This window comes from Mercenaria mercenaria, chromosome 6 (genome assembly GCF_021730395.1).
Source record: "Mercenaria mercenaria strain notata chromosome 6, MADL_Memer_1, whole genome shotgun sequence".
NCBI lineage: Eukaryota > Metazoa > Mollusca > Bivalvia > Venerida > Veneridae > Mercenaria > Mercenaria mercenaria.
This window is the reverse complement of record NC_069366.1, coordinates 81,288,943-81,306,781: the sequence shown is the minus strand read 5'-3', so window position 1 is coordinate 81,306,781 and position 17,839 is coordinate 81,288,943. Positions and strand designations below refer to the sequence as shown.

At 32.7% G+C, this 17,839-nt stretch overlaps 1 protein-coding gene across 1 annotated transcript in view; it reads left to right on the top strand.

The window, feature by feature from the left end:
- LOC128558101 (uncharacterized) overlaps positions 1 to 10,698 on the top strand; it is a 71,925-nt gene extending 61,227 nt beyond the window's left edge. The window contains exons 3-5 of the mRNA XM_053546933.1: positions 6,767 to 6,850; positions 7,170 to 7,241; positions 10,076 to 10,698. Of these exons, the coding sequence (XP_053402908.1) occupies positions 6,767 to 6,850; positions 7,170 to 7,241; positions 10,076 to 10,698 (779 nt within the window). The remainder of the gene's footprint in view (positions 1 to 6,766; positions 6,851 to 7,169; positions 7,242 to 10,075) is intronic.
- Positions 10,699 to 17,839: the final 7,141 nt, after the last annotated feature.

Genomic DNA, 17,839 nt, shown 5'->3' with positions numbered 1-17,839 from the left:
AGTAAAAAAAATTGAAGTTGGACATTGATATCCAGTGGAAACGCCAGGAAAACAAAATACAGTACGTATTTTACTGTGAAATTATTGACTTTTTGAATCAAGCTGTTTGGGCTATTGACAATAGCAAACCACAATATTGCCGAGAATTTCTTAATGAGGCATTGGAAAATGTCACCAAACGCCAGAAACGTAATCGTATCGCCGACAGCTCTGAGGGAGGCTGGGACACAGTCAATTGCTACATTTCTAACCCACTGGCTAGCGATTCCGAAGACAAATCTAAACTACGCAAGGCCGAAAATCAGGCTCTCAAGAAACGGAAATCAAGTCGGTCAAACGTTTGCAGTCAGCACGTAAAGCACCTCGAGCTGCTGTTACTTCTGGTGCTTTGTTCAACTATCCTTCTGCTTTTCGTAACTACGCACCAGAAGGGAATATTTCAACCTTTTCAACAAGGGGAGGAAGGTTTCTTCGAGGCTCCGGCAACTTCTCAGCTAGACCAGTCGCCTACGGCTCATGCTTTTCATGTGGTTCCTTCGAATCGACGATCATGTCCCTATGCCGCTGCAAGGTTCGACAGCGACAGATCCGTTCAGGTTCCCGCCAAAAAGTAGAGATTCTCAAGATTACACTATGGAAGATGAGTATTTTTCACATTCTGCTATTTTCCGTAAAAAAGCAGATTCATAATTGACAAAAGACTATTATGAATATGAATCTGGACAAAAAGACATTTTGGTTAGAGGTCGCTTGAGGGATAATTTATCTTTTTGTCAATCTATAGGTGCAAATAATTTTATACTTGATACTATTTCACAAGGCTATAAAATGCCTTTTTATTCAGAACCCGCGTCTTCATTTTTATGTAACAATAAATCTGCTTTAAACAACAGCGATTTTGTAAGTGAAGCTATATCAGAATTATTGTATAGAAATTTAGTCGAGCTATGTGACTGCATTCCTTACATTGTTAATCCGCTCACGGTTTCAGTCCGAGATAACGGTAAGAAACGTCTGATCCTTGTAGTAAATAAACATTTATGGAAACAGTATTTCAGGTATGAAGATATCAAAGTTGCGTTATCTTTTTTTGGACAAAAACGTTAGGATGATTAAATTTGATATACATTCAGCTTATCATTTCATTGAAATTTTTCCATCACATACAAAATTTGAGGGTTTTTCTTGGAAGGACAAAAACGGAATTACCAAGTATTATAAATGTTTAGTATTACCAATCGGATTATCAACAATTCCTTATATATTCAGCAAGGTCACAAGACCATTAATATCAAAGTGGAGAGCAGAAGGTAAAAAAGTACTTATGTTTCTAGACGACGGTTTTGGGTTCTATTCTAGTTACGAACGTACTTTATCGCTTGGGGTTTCAGTCAAAAAGGATCTCATTGTTTCAGGGTTTGTTCCCAAGACAGAAAAATGTATTTGGATACCAGGGTTGTAGTAATGCTAATGCATTAGTAATGCATTATTTTTTTCAAATAATGCCAAGTAATGATTAAATCCACAATTTTAGCATTGAAAATAATGCTAATTTAATGCCAAAGTAAGTAATGCTAATGCTTAGGCATTATTTTCTGTATCACTGGAAAAAAACAAACATAATACACATGTATGCTGTTATTTACACAGGTTATAGCAGTTCTCTAATAGATTGTTGTTTGATTTTTATAAACTGTGTAATGGTATAATTGCCTTTTGTTCAATGTACACCTGAAAGATTTTGAAAAATACATTTAAAGCCTGGGACAACTCCAAAGTGCATATTTATAATAGCCATAGAAGTGTGGAATAATTAGATTTGTCACCCAAAATATCAAACAGAATCTATTATCTTTTGACACCTTTTTATCAATTAACACTATGCCATTGATAGTGATGTTTAAGACCTTAAGGCAGCTAGCTTTTACATGTCATGTTAAATTAGGCTGTTAGGGAGCAATTAAACAGGTACTTGACTTTCTCTAACAATTTAAATGCTCATGCATGCTGTACTTCAACATAAGGTATTTTTTGGCTTTTTTAATATAAAGTAATGGTAAAAGAAAAAAATCAGATACATACACGTATTTAACTATTCATGTAGATGGCCCAGGTAAACTAAAATGATTTAATGAAAAACAGTGTATGTGATAATAACATGCAATGATTCTCAAAAAATAATGGTAATGCTAATGCTAATGCACCCTATGTAATGCTAATTTAATGCATTATTTTGATAAAAATGAGTAATGCTAATGCTAATTTAATGCCATCTTTTTCTAAGTAATGCTAATTTAATGCATTACTTTTGCAAGTAATTATTAACAACCCTGTTAGGTACCAGTACAAAATTTACAATTCCTAGGAAATGATTTTGATTCAGTATCTGGAATGATATCCATACCTCCAAACTAGAATTGACAAATGTCTTAAGACATTGAATAATTTGTCACAGCAGGGTTCATGTCCGATCGCTGGCTAGTTTTGTTGGTCAAGTGATTTCAATGTCTATCGTCACAGGTAAAATTTCTCATATTATGACCAGATTTGTTAGTATGGATATAGCTACAGTCCCTCACTGAGAGTATTCTGTAAAATTGTCTCAGGAGATTAAGGACCAGTTAGAATTCTGGAAAAGAGAGTTACTTCATTTGAATTCTAGAAAGCTTTTTGATTGTTTCTCTTTTACAAAAAATGTGTATTCAGATGCAAGTTCTCTAGCTTACGGTGGTTACGAAGTAAGTGCATATAATAATATAGCACACGGTGTGTGGTCACCGGTAGAGTCTTTGCGGTCCTCCACATGGAGACTCATGGCAGTTTACAGAGTTTTGAAACCCTTAGATCATTCACTACGTTATTAAAGAGTTAAATGGTTTACAGACAACCCAGTCAGTGAGCAAAATCGTAGGCAAAGGTTCGATGGTTTATGACTATAGCTTTAGACATATACAAATTTTGCGTAGAAAATTCGACTATCACTGATATTGAATGGATATCTAGGCCAGAGAACAAAAAAGCAGGGTTTCTTTCTAATATTTGCGACTTTGATTACTGGTAACCGTAGATCTTCTTTCTTCAGTTTATAAGAGTTTATATACACATGGTAATATCATGTCTGAGGGAACAATATGTGCTTTATTGTTATCATTCGCTGGATCTTTTAAGAAGTTCTGAACTATTGAAAATAAAAAGAAATGATTTAGTTTTTCGTGATACTCATTTGGAAATATTTATTGAATCTAGTAAGACAAATCAATACAGAGACGGTGCATAGATCATTATTGCTAAAACAGGAATATCACTATGTCCAGTTATAAACACTGTTAAATATCTTGAATGGGCAAATTTCCAAAAGAATTCAGATAATTATATAGTTTGCAATTTGAGTGCTACAAAAACAGGTGCAGGAAAGTTAACAAGCCCGTTTCATACAGTACCTTGAGGGATCTATTTAAAATTGCTCTTGCTCCACATGTTATAGACATATCAAAGTTTTGTTTACATTCATTACTTTCAGGTGGCGCCACCGCCGCTGCAAACAAGAGTGTTAAGGACAGAATTTTTAAAAGACATGGTCATTGGAACAGCCAACAAGCAAAAGACGGTTGTGTTAAAGACAGCTTGGAGGAATGTCTTATTGTTTCGCAATGTTCGGGTTTATGAACATTAGAATTATTTATGTTTTTAGAAGGAGCACGTACATTAAATTTAAGCAAGTAGATCATGGACTCTTGAATTAAGGAATAGATTTTTCTAGTATATTTATAACCTAGATTTTTCCGTTCTTTAGGTTCAATTGACAACCAAGTCGCTTACAACAAATTAAACTATTATTCATTGAAACGTTGTTCATAGTATTTATTGTATTTAACATTATGATAATGTTATATTGTGGTAGCTCATGTCCGTTGGGTACGATTTGAGGGGAATATAATTCTTTTCGCTTAAACGAAGTGAATAAGAAGAGAATTATTTCCCCTCGTATTGTTCCTGACGGACCACTGCGGGGCGCTATTTCGCGCTTTAGTGAGTACAATTTTCTCGCATTGCGAAGTGGTTAGTTCACTTCAGCGCTTGGTCCCTCGACTGTCAACATGTCCGTAGAAAAATTTTAATTTTAAGTTTTAATACTTTAAATGTGCGTGTTCCATTTTGTATATAAAAATTATACACTGAACGGATTTCGAGGCGCAACAGTTATACGTTGATTATATAGAAAATCACTGGGTTTTTTAAAATCGGTTCAATGTATACGAGAAGTGAATGTAATCTTCATGGTATTATATTCATGCTGTACATGAAACAACCTGTTAATGAGAGTTAACTCAATAAGATGAGTGAAACCATAAAAAATATTCGTCAATTTATTTTCAAATAATATGCATAATGTTGTATTTATATTTATAATAATTTTATACGAATATTTTGTACATGTTCAGTTGAAAACCAAGTCGCTAACAACAAATTAAACTATTATTCATTGAAACGTTGTTCATAGTATTTATGGTATTTAACATTATGATAATGTTATATTGTGGTAGCTCATGTCCGTTGGGTACGATTTAAGGGGAGTTCATATCTAAGCATCCAATGTATGTGTTGAATCAAAACTTTACTTAAAACTTTTGTGTCATCTAACCTATTGAAATAAAAAAGTTAGATAAATCATGGCTGAGTTTAAAACAAGTGATTGTCCTTTTTCAACCTAGAAAATTTGGTAAAAGTTTAGCGTGTATCTATATAACAAGCTGTACTTCAGTAACAACAGGTATTTGATTGAAACTTCACGTAGTGCTTTCACTCATCATCACACGAAATAACCAAGATGAAAAATGATGTTGATGTTTTTCATTAAAAAGTACTTTACGGCAGAGAAATTTACTGTTAAAAGACACTATAGGTCGACCACGATTTTTTGAGCCGTGACTAATTTATGCAGAACAGTTGTTCACCAAAAAGGGGTAGAAACATATATGTAATACATAGTAAAGCGGTATAAGTTATCGATGAATGTAAACGAATGCATGGCCCGAAGGATATGACGTTGGCTTAACAAACTTGCTTTTCGAGGTTTGAGCCTTGGTAAGATCACATCTTTTTAATTCTTTTAATCGTTTGTTGCAATAAACATTGCTTGAGACAATTGCACGTAAGAACTTGACGTTTAAGATGGCGCATGTGAAAGACCTTATTAGGAGAGTTTGCAAACAGTTTTATCTTCAGATTGGTCTAGGTGTATTGACCATGTACTGTCAGTTGAACAGAAATACTGGGAGATAGATATTGCTATAGACGATCTTCCAGCACCGGTTATCATCGAGCTTAACTCGGATTCCGATACATCATCTGACTCAGAGACTGACATAGCTGAAGTGTCGTCAACAGACACAGAAAGTGAGGTTTAAATTACGTGACATGAATTAAATTGAATAAAAGTTGCAAAATATATTAAAAATATAGAAACAATGAAAAAAAGAAGTCAAACATTATTATTAAGATATATAAAATGGTTTTTAGAAAGATTCTTCAAAGATTCTTGACTAAAATAAAATAAAAATAATGTATATGGGAGCAAGAGTGTGGTTAGGTGCACAATAAACAGATAGCTCCAAAGTGATGGTTTTACCGCTGACCGTTCAAAGACGGTGCCCCACTGTATTCCTTTGTTTGTTCGTTTGTCCTTGTTAATTAGTCCTAGTCTGTGCGTGTGTTTGTCTGTGTGTGCATCGGTTTGTCTATGTCTGTTAGTCTTGTGCCCAACCTCGTGCTTCTTGTCCATGACTGCGTGCTGTAGGTTACGCATCGGGCATGCTGAATTTTTGGAAAGTTGCGTTTCTGATGGATATTTATCCATGATTCTATTTTACTTTGATACAGAAGAGCATAATTAAACTACAAAAGCAGGCATTACTCGTCACTATGATTTCGTCTAATTAAATAACTGACATATCTGTAAAATGTAAATAAGAGATATACATTGTACCACACTGAAGTAAATGAATAGTAAACTATTTTAGTAAAATGTCTTTTAGGTCTAAAACCTTTAAACAACGTTTTCTCGAAATCACAAAAAGCACCTTGGTGCACTAAGGGGTTGGATAAGAAAATATTAATTAGTTTGATATATAAATACTGTTTATGGGGACTTTGTTCGCTGTACGTTTGTTACAAACTCAGGATATATCGAGCATATTCAGTTGGCCCCGATACAAAATCTAAAAATGGTATGTTGAGCTGCATTCCAGTTTCAGATTTTGTAGTATCAGGCATTTGTTAAAAAGTTGACAGTTTTTTTTAATGCTAGTGCAAGATCATATTGTGGTCCTTACATATTTGTTCTTTTCAATATGTACTATGTTTTTACTGAATTTAGGTTGTTTGCGTACGAATATATGTTTGTAAATGTATTTTCAATATCTATACTAAATAGATAAAAAATGATCAAAAAAGATGATTTCAGAATGATATAGCTCACGATCGATTGTTAACTAATGCTTACAGCTAGAAGTGACCCACTGTGTTTCAAACATAACAAATCCATTGCGATTTACTGATATAGTTTGAATCGCATTTCTGATGATTTTGCATATGTTATTCTATTGATTCAGTATGTGAGAAACAAAATGATCTTATATGATATGTCAAGATAAAACCACATAAAATAAAAATAAAACAAACAAAAATATAATGAAGTATTCTTTAGTTTAAAAATATTTATAGCATATTAAAATTTCAAAAGACATATTTATTTTATCTATTGAAGATGTGCCAATGCCAATGCCAGCTGGTGTAATAAGAAAGCCACGTCCTTATGACGAAATTTACATTCCCGAAAGTGAAGGCTTTGGTTTGTATATCATAATACATTCAGCAAATATGCTTCCATTTTACTAATGCCTACGAAGATTGTTTTTAATGTTAAGAGTCCAAATAATATGTTATCGATCCGACGATAATCAAAACTTTCAAACATAAGAAAGCAAGGCGATTTGCCAATAGAGTTTGAAATGCATTTAAAGTATTGCATGGTATATAAGAAACTAGATCTTAAAGGTTACAAATGATTAGTCAAGATAAAGTCAAATACGAAAAAAAAAATGCAATGAAGAACTCTTTTATTTAAATATATCTTATTTGAAATGATGGATTGATTTTATATATTACAGTTATGCCAATGCCAGAAGGTGTTAGAAGAAGGAGGCACCCTTATGACGAAGTGGACATTCCTGGCAATGAAGGTAATGATAAAATGTTTTCCTGACCTTTTATGATTGATTTTATTCTGATTCTTTAACATCAAGGGATGTACAAATGCCTTATTTAAAAACTAAACATTGTACCCTATCCACAATTTCATTAAATCGTATCAAGAATGACGTTTAAAATAATTGAAATCTTGCATTTTCATAATTTCTTAAAAGGTATTGACTTGTTTTTCCTGTTGCATACAGCGTTAGAACTTATTTCTATTAAGAATATCAGAATATTCAATTGCGATTTTTTTCTCGTGCAACAATGTACCCTGTATATGTTTTATGTACGGTGAATTAAAAGTGAAAAAAAAGAAACAACCCGTTTTACATTCTACATACCATCTGAGCTCAGATTCGAATAAGATTTGTAGTGAACCCAGATGTTCATATAAAATTGGTATACATGTACTCCGATACGAAAATCACATGTTTAAATATCACAGGTTACAACGTGTAGATATTAATGTGTTGTATAGCGAAATTTCCTATGCTACGCTCGAACGAAAATGCGATATTACGAAAAAAACGGCCGGTCCCTTGGCTTTTCGTAGGATCGCAATTGTACTGTATTTGTTTAATTTTCATTTATTCAAAAGTATACCAAACCTGAAAATACAAACAACAGAACTCTCATCTGACATTTGTAAAAAAAAAACATTTATGCTTGCAACTTTGATTCCGATGAATCATTCCGAAAAAAGTAAAGGAACCGAAACTGTATTCCTTAGATAGGTCATTTTGTTGAAGTTAGATATATTTCTCCCGTAATTCGTTTCCGTGGTTGCATTAATTTGGTTCACCATTTTAAAATATCAATGAAAAAAAAGCTAAAACAGGTATAACAAATTATACTGCCCACTTTATTTGAAAGTGGCCATGATCATTTATTTTTCATCTGCCTATCTTCCCATAAAATCAGTCATCAGCAACCATTTTCTGACATTTCATATGGCACTTTCATGACATACATAAAGGCTGTCAAATTTTGGTCACTATGTTAAACGGAAGATTCATGAAAATATTTCAGAAAATAAAAACTATTTTAAGTTAACCAAAATAAAAAAGATTGCTCAAAAGCATGCGTTTTAACAAAAACAAAAGACTTATAGTTTTTCGCGGTTGCTAAGACGTAAAGTTATGACGTCTGTGACATTATTTTAACGCGCTAATATTTTGTAGCTTTCCGTGATGGACATTTTTATTGTTTGTTTTTTTCAAATGCTTCCACCTGTCTGCAGTTAGGAGCCCCTTTATATGATTGCTGTCCGGATAATAATATAACATAATTTGCAGAAATGTTCCTTAGGCGAACTTCTACCAAAGATGGTCGTCCCGATAACTAAAACCAATAGCTGTCATGCTTGGCTTATAATTATATAGAGGACTCTTTGTACATTATCTCATCTGAAACAGGTTGGTGTCAGAATAATTGTACACAACCGTTCTTTTGTGACCCTTTACCATAATAGTTAAATCATGTTGATTTATTAAAAACCAAAGCCCAAATGAAGCAAGTTTTAACTGTGTAACTCAGGAAAGCGTTTTGAGACCATCACGTCCCTCTCGTTAAAACACTTTGCATGCGGTAAAACGGTTAAAGAATAACATCTCATATAGTACCATACGTTTTCCATGGCCGTGGTATCAATCTAAGGGTTTTCATTACGGATATTGATCCCAGTCCTATAATCTCGATTAATATCCCTTGTGGAAACCCCTCAATTTATACCATGCTTATTAGGCATATCATGAATATGTACTCTTTCCTATCCTATTATTAGTATGAAGTCGACTAGTTTGCAAAAACATATGTCAGAGCGTAGCAAGACTTTAAGGTGAAGTGCATCGAAATTATTGCGTCATTCGGACGTTCGAGGTGGCAGTAAATAACGTTTAAACTAGTGAATATTGCTGTTTATAACGCACCTAATGTCATCATCGGGACACATGTAAAATCAAGCAGTTATCAAAATTTGCTAGACATTTTAAGCCAAATTCCAATTGTATTATAAATAATACATATTAAAAACACCCTAATGGCTTCTGCATGCAACAATGAGTATGCAGCTTGTAGGTCCAAACGCATTTTTTATGGATGGGAATTCATACCGAAATAATAAATAGATCGAAGCGAAGCTAGTATTATCATTACTCCACCATAAAAGTATTCGTATGTACCCAGGATGTATATTAGTTTATTTATAGAAGTTAATCATGACATGTACTGTAGAAATCATTAATTATTTGTATACTTTATAAAAATATTGAAAAGTATTGATGAAATATAAATGATGCAAGAATCATTTTATATTTTCATTATGTTTTCCCCTGAAACATGTTTTCTTTCCATTTTCGCTGGTTTACCTTACTTATTTAGAATCCTTGCGCAGTGAGTTTTGTATTATTTGAATGATCTTTTAAATAGCAAACGCGAAAATAAATCATTCGTCTAATATGATACATGTTATCAATAAAAAACGAAAACATGGCATAATTGAGAATCGAAAACTAAATTACCAGTCGTGCATCGAATTAACCTGACCAAACAAAAATATTGAAAATATATCATTTTGGAAGTACCATTATTAAATATGGGTATACTAATAATTTAACGAAACAGTATTATTTCAACAACAAACTTCTGTGTTCGATCATATGACACGAAAAGTGAAATCGATACGATTGATAACTATACATCAGAAATAATTCTTTTCAAGTTTTAAATTTTAAGTCGCAATCTAAACAGCATTTAAACACCAGTTTTTAAGCAAAAAGAATTTCCTTACATAGAATAAATCCACTCTAATGTTTTATTTCAGCCACGTCAATTCCGGATGAACTTCAGTACGATCCAAGAACCAGAGAGCTCTATGAAAAGGCTATCAAGGAAGGAAGAGAAGAAGACTCGACATTAAGAGTAATGGTGATTGGTTGTTTTGGACAGGGTAAAACATCACTGACTAGGCGTCTTACAGGGCAAACATTAGACAGGATTGAAACTACTGATGGAATAGAAGTAGATACCTGTACAGTACATGAAGACTCAAAATGGAAACGAGGCTCAAAAGATTACCACGAGTCAGATTATCTCAAACGTATTGCAGTTATCGCAAACAACACTCAAACGTTTACTGAAACAGCATTGCCAAAGGAAGATCATCTGAGATCTGAAAGTAAACAAACAGCTTATCCCGAGGAACTTAGTAAACCACAAGCAATTTCTGAGATCGAAGATAATAAAGAAATTACAGATGCCAGGAGCAAAACAGAAAACTTCCAAGTTTTTAAATCAGAGTTACTGAAACGACGGTCACTAAAACAAAAAACAGATGATAAATGTTATAAACTAAATATCTGGGATTTTGGTGGGCAGTTTGTCTATTACGCAACGCATCAATATTTCATTCAAGAGATGCCGTTTATCTTTTGGTCTTCAACCTGACAGAAACTTTATAGATTGTATTTTGAGTACGATTCAACTCAAGTATTCAGAACTTTGACTTTTCCTAGAGCTTCAAAATAAAGATAAAGAGGTGCAAGCCGCTCAGAAAAATTCCAAACACTGCTTTAAGCAGACATAATATGGCGGCTGCTCTATCGACCTATTACGACCACTTGTTGTATTGGAAAAGGGCGTCATGAACATCCATTTTAAAACAAACTGGCTGCCAAACTCACGTAATTGAGTCTGATCAATCTGTGTGTATATATATATACGCATTACCTTTCCAAAGATTTACTAGTTCCAGACACATTTCCACATCGTTTATTTTTTATAACCCGTGGACGACTTTGATTGAGGATCGAATTGCAAAATTTCTGGAGAATTTATGTAGTATGAAATGTATTCAAATGCAAATCTCAGTCTGCAATAAATGGCTTCGTGTATTGCTTGATATAAATGTAATCTGACATTTTAATTTATTTTCTAAAGTATTTTACGTGATGTGTTGCAGAGCAGTCAAACACCGGCTAGACTATGCATTGATAGCCATACAGCCGTACATATACAGAAAACCACATACATATGCATTGAATAAATACTTTATTTATCAATATTACTGATTCCTTGGGAAATCTAGGATTTGCACAAACATGGACAGAGTAACAAAACACACCAAGGTGGTCAATCACATTTAAGCAAAATTTTGTTACATTTTTTACTTTTTGTATATTCTGTTAGAGATTTATTTAAGAAACAAAAATACCCATTATTTAGAGTTAGATCCCTGTTAGAAATGTATACTTTATTGATTTTCATAAAAAATTGTAATTACTCCTCTTTAATATGAAAATATTTAAAATGCTTGGTATTTCTTTTTATTTCCATATAATTCCGAGTTTTACATCCGCATTGGATAGACATACCAAATATTTAACAATCTGAATCAAAAGGTGGGTTTTAAAATGCATGTAGCTTCTGAATTTCATTTTTTTTTCCATTCTATCTTGGTTGCAAGATAGGCAAAGGGAGGTAATAATAATTTTTCAAACTTGCATTTCTAATGAATTCAATCTATATATGTAATTGTTAATGCAATTATTTTACGAATATAATACAATATATCGGTTAGTTATACATTTTCTTAGGTAAAGTATGTTTATCACATTTATACTTATGATAAAATAACTCGATCTTTGTTGGGCAACTGCAATAGGAAAACCAATTATTAAAAATACCTCCAGTGAAAACCTAACTTGTATTAAGTAACTGAACATAAATGAGTGTAAATGATCAGATGTTAAAGTTTAAAACAAATCCGTTACTTAGCCAAAATCTGTTATCTACCTTTAACACCTTAAAATATTTTTTCTTCTATGTTCCAAACGATCAGAAATATATAAAAACTTTCACGATGCTTTTCGAATTAAATCTCTCTATAGGTCAGTTACTGAACAAATTAAGTATTGTGCTGTAACGTAAGAGGGCAGGGGACACGATTATTTAACATTAATCAGTTTGCAAGAGTAAAGCCACGGTAATGTGCTTGACCTTCCGCAGAGGATGGCTTCCTCACATGAAAAAAAAAATTTACACTCCAATCCAGCTTTCGTACTCACTGCGATGCTGGCAAGTGATCTGAAGTCAGCGACCTTAACCTGACACTGATATTTTCTCAGAAAACCTTCACTCTCTAGACTCATCTCAGAAATAAGAGATATAAAAGTAGTGTAATTGTTTTCAGAAAGTGCTATTTAAGAGGATTTTATGACAGAGATGTTTATTTTAAAGGATTCTAACGACTGATGCCAGTCTAAATTTTAGACTACGAACCCCGCGAAATGGTCAATAGTGATTGGGTTACACTGCGTCGGAAGACGGACTTAGCTAAAAGTGATTGTTGTTACACTAGCTTTACAAAAGAAATCTGACATTTCAATTTACGAAGACTAATTTTGGTAGAGGTGTCTGTGTGTGGCAGGAGAAAATATACTTCTAAAACATGCAACTTGCAATTTTATATAATCATAATAATTCCTAATGAAAACTGTCGTAATATATCGCACCATTCTATGTGTTGGAGTCACCATGTGTCAAACTCTTTACTATATTATCATATTTTGGACAGGTGGCACAAGTCTGTATAAAGTATTACAACAGTTGTCTATATGTACTTTACTAAACATATTTACAATTTCAAAAACTTAAGTCAACAATATTGGTAAGTACTAGATAAATATACGTCAAAATTGCTCTGAATGCAGGTAATTAATTTTATATTCATCCAAACCTTCTGTTCATTAAAGCATATCACCGTTCTGAAAGATATTGATTAGTCTGGCCGACTGAATGGTGGTTTTACACGGCTAAGCACTTAATGTGTCTAGAATTGCATTAACTGACGATGTACAACAGAAATATAAGAAAGTAGGACATTCCTTTGAAGGAAGCAAAATATAGGCCTTAGTGAGCTAAAAATAGCACTTGAATCCAAAACAAAAACCAATTTGATATTACCTGACGCCATATGTGCTGAAAGTAGTAATAAAGATGAAGGTAACCGCTTACAATAAAACTGAACAATTATACTTGGTTATTTTACTATGCTGATTTTCAAACAAACCAAAGTTATGATTTTTGTATCTAGTTTAAGTATTGTTTTTAGATGATAACAATGTACAGAAACATTGTCAATATGTCTCCGTGTTACATAAATATTTTATAATCGTAAAAAAAATCCTATCAAGAGTTTTATACTTGCCTACATTTAACGAGTATTTACCGGCATATCTTCATTTCTGACATCCAGGCAAATGGAATACACCAAGAATCGTTTTCTTGCATTAATGATGTCTAGATTGTCATAATGATATATTTTCATTAAATAAGTAACATGAAAGATGCATGCATGCCTTGCACAAACGAAGATAAAAAAAAATCGATGTGATGTTTCAGATATCAATGACGAATGATAACTGAGTCAGGTATAAATATTGATATACGGCAAAGCCAAGATAAATGGGCACTTTCATATTCCCCTGTGTTATATGTTGATTTCTGACAACATTTAAGGAATACAGTATCATCTTATTCTTTTTTAAAAAGATATTTGTTAGGGCTTTCTGGTGATGTATGGTTTATCATACTTTTGTTCAGTATTTTTTTGTTTACAAGGGTTGGAGTGTCGAAAAATGGCTCATTTTTAATCGTTATGCTGTTGCACGAAAAATTCATTACTTTTTGACCATTTATTTAATTACTATTTTAGTTTGTTACAGTTTTTATTTCAAGTTTTCAAACTTCAACTGACATTCAGGTAAGACATATTTTTTACAGATTTGAAATTGGTCCGAAAATATTCAAGATATTTGTAAGTAACTAAATCCATCACTTCGTTATGCGTTGATGGTTTTTACCTGCTCTGTTTCTACAAAGGGAATACCAAAGTTATTCTTTGAACTGGCAGATATAATCATTATAATCATGAAAAAGTTACACATTTGCCAGCATCTAAAAGCAAGATATTGATTTGCAGTACATTATTTTCTGAAAAATGATAGCTGAATCTTGACATTTTTATGTAGAGTCCGTAGCCCCATTTTCAGCAGTGTACCACTTGCACAAAAACAAGAGCAATATAAAAATGAACCTTTGATTATTTTCGGGTTATCCTACATACTAACTACAGAAAAGACATTTCTTCAGAGAAGAAGCAGAAAAAAGTTTTGAACAAAAAATGGTTGTCCGTAGCCCTGTAGAGTCCGTAGCCCCACCATGTTCATGCAACTAAATCAGAATTTTTTATGCAATAATCATATCTTATACTAATATTTTTTCTCATTTTATGATATAACAAAAGAGCTTCATTCTTTCAAACATCTAAGATGTTGATAGTAAACAGTATAATTGGAAAAAAGATAATTGTAATAAATTAATTACATTTTTGCCAATTTCCAACACTTATCTTACAGATCTAATGCATATTGATGTTTGTTTAGTATCATAAAGTACGGTTAAGGATACACTGTATCAGACTTATAATAAAAATTGCATTAACAAAGTATTTATATATTGATAATAAATACAAGTTAAAATGTTATACAAGGGGCCTACGGACTCTACACTTCCATAACGAGTCCCGTTTCTGTTACATTTACCAGTCTATTTCCAGATAATGTAAAGAAACAAACATATCAAACATGAGACCTGTAACAAGGAACCAAATAGCTGAAGAAAGCAATTTTTTGCATAATTTTGTGTACTGTTGACTGAAGCAGGGATGAAACATATTGTGTAGTGTCCGTAGCCCTATATTAGTCTATGTTTATATGCAACCATTCTATATTTGAATTCAGGAACTTCTTTTCTAGGTTTAAACATGTTTTATTTAAGAAATATTTATAGCAAAACAGTGCTTTATCACTATTTATACAAGATGGGCGGTTATACGTCGAACATATTAATTTTACGAGGGCATAGCCCAAGTGAAATTATTTCAGATAACGTATAACCGCCCGAGTGTATAAATAGTGATATTGATAAAGCACTGTTTTTGCTATAAATTATTTCAATTCTATTAATTTTTTTATTGTAAAAATTATATCAAATATAATCATAATGGAACTGTTTCTTCGTGCAAGCATGGCGCCAAAAGTAGGCCTTTGTTTATACACGCCAGGACAGTAAATGGTAATAAGTCTTGCGGTAGAGTTCAATTCGGATGAACATTATTGTGAATTATTCAGCAAAGCGAATAACTAAGTATGTTTGTAAATTAATCAACACATTTGTGCAATGTGGCATTTTGTTTAAAACATATTATTAAATTAAATATTTCATGACATTTGAAAGTGCTATTTCTTGATGGGTACACGGCGCTAAATATCACATTGACGATACGTCAACATACTATCGTTGTGATGATTAAGCATTGTTAGTCATATTAGAATGTGATTAATCTTCCTGTTAAAACCATAAATGAGGTACACTGACACATTTCAATGATTTGTTCATGTTCTTCTTATGATGAAACAGTTTGTTCACTTGTGTCTTTACAAAGTTTAAATAATCAAAATGCAAAAAAAAAAAAAGAAATAAAATAAAATTGTTAGTTAATAATGCTCTTAAATGATCTAAGAATTATAAGACTATCAGAAAATATCACTAATTCTGGAAACTGACTATGAAATATTATACTGCAGCAACTATTTTACTAGTACCCATACATGGATGTAGAGTCCGTAGGCCTTGACATCAATTTGTATTGGGTTCTGTATCAGAAAAGTGTTTATAGTTATTATCTGAAACCTTTAGTTCTATTTATATACATATTTCTTAATAGGTTTCAGGGAAGCTTGCCATACTCTTCTTAGTTTTCTGTTCATAATGTAAATTGGAAGGCAGTGCATATTGTCTCATTTGATGGTACTTTGAAATCCAGCTCAGGATATATTATGAAATTCATAAAATCAACTTCATATTCCTTAAAGCAATATTGAAAACATCTTAATGCAACTATTTAATTTATTTTCAACACTATGAATAACTTTTTCTGTGTTATCTAGGTATGTTATGCTTTGGCATGTAGAGTCCGTAGGCCCTAAGAGGTGTGGTTCCTTGAGCATCTGTAACTTTTTTATTTCGCATAATTGAAGAAAACCCTGATAGATTCTTGTGCGCAAAGGATGTACCTTGAAATCACATGATAAGATATGAAATTTTGATTGAGTTTAAAATTCACCATATGTGCAACATCAGGGGTATCCTTATTCTTGGCTATGCCGATAGTCTTAATAAACGCATAAAAAAGACATAGGCCTAATCGATATCAGAAATACTGTTATAGATTCCAATCACAATAAGGTCATGCTATGGCTAACATCAGTCCCTTGATAGTGTAGTAATATTAAAGAAACACGGTTTTGTGAGGCCGGTCAAATGATCTAAACACGACTCGTTACATAAAACGTGTACATGTATGTTTTTTGTTTTATCACAAAGAACCAGAAGTTACATCAACGACTTCAACGTGCGTGAATTATACGTGACCTTAAACCCCGCTCGTAAGCTATATATGTCGCTGATTCGCCATGAATTTTGTAATCCAAAAAGAAAAATAAACGAGAAATACCTCATTGATATTTTTCTTTTTCACTCCGCGACATATGTTTACTTCAAGTTGCTCCAAAAATCGTCGTAGGTTTTACGTGACGTACTTTTAATTGGATAAGTTATCTACGTCATGTACCGCTGACGTAATCGAAGCTGACATGCCCGATTTCGGCACTGTTTCTCCGCGCTAAAGACAGCAACCCCCATGTTGAATGATTTAAGATCTGTTTATCACTTCTTAATAAATTTCTGAATGAAGCCAACTCAACAGTAACTTCTGGAGACATGTGGAGTATTCGAATAATTTATACACTGCTGCATATTTTCACTAGAAATTAATTCCGCGGACCTATTTGTCATTTAGATCAAAACATTTGATAGTACCTTGTTGAAGTCCAATGTTTTTAATGTTTTATATATAAAATGTCACACACAAGCCACGGTTGTCCAGTATACGCCACGTCCATGATTATTTCAAGCCAGTTCCGTTAGTTCTCCTCATTGCAAAGAAAATGTATATTGTTGACAATGCTTTAGTTTTAAACTTTTAATAATCAAAAAGGAAAACTTATCAAATGTATATGAACCTATTATGATAAAAACTTCTTTGTATGCACGTGACACCCTTATGCGCCTAACCTGATAGGTCCTTCAAACATTTAGACCCATACATATAAAACATCAAAATAAAATGTCCAAAGCAAACATTTATTAGATGCATATTACAATCAACTAATGGCGAAAAAAAAGAAGTGGAAGAACAAACACGTTTATAAAATTGCAAGGTTCTATGAAAAATTATTTTCATTCTGCCACGTATTTTTATATGGTTGTAAAAATGATTCCATGTAGATTACTTTCGGGAGCGGTGTTCATAAAAGTTCTTGGAGGGTTGTGTTACCAATACAAATAAATTATTGTTTGTCACTGTGTTTGGCTCAGAAAGGAGTATCGTACGAGGTCGTAAAAGGCGTTTTGGTAAATTAATGCCTAGTTCACATTTGGCCTGCGATGCCTCTGCGACACCGTA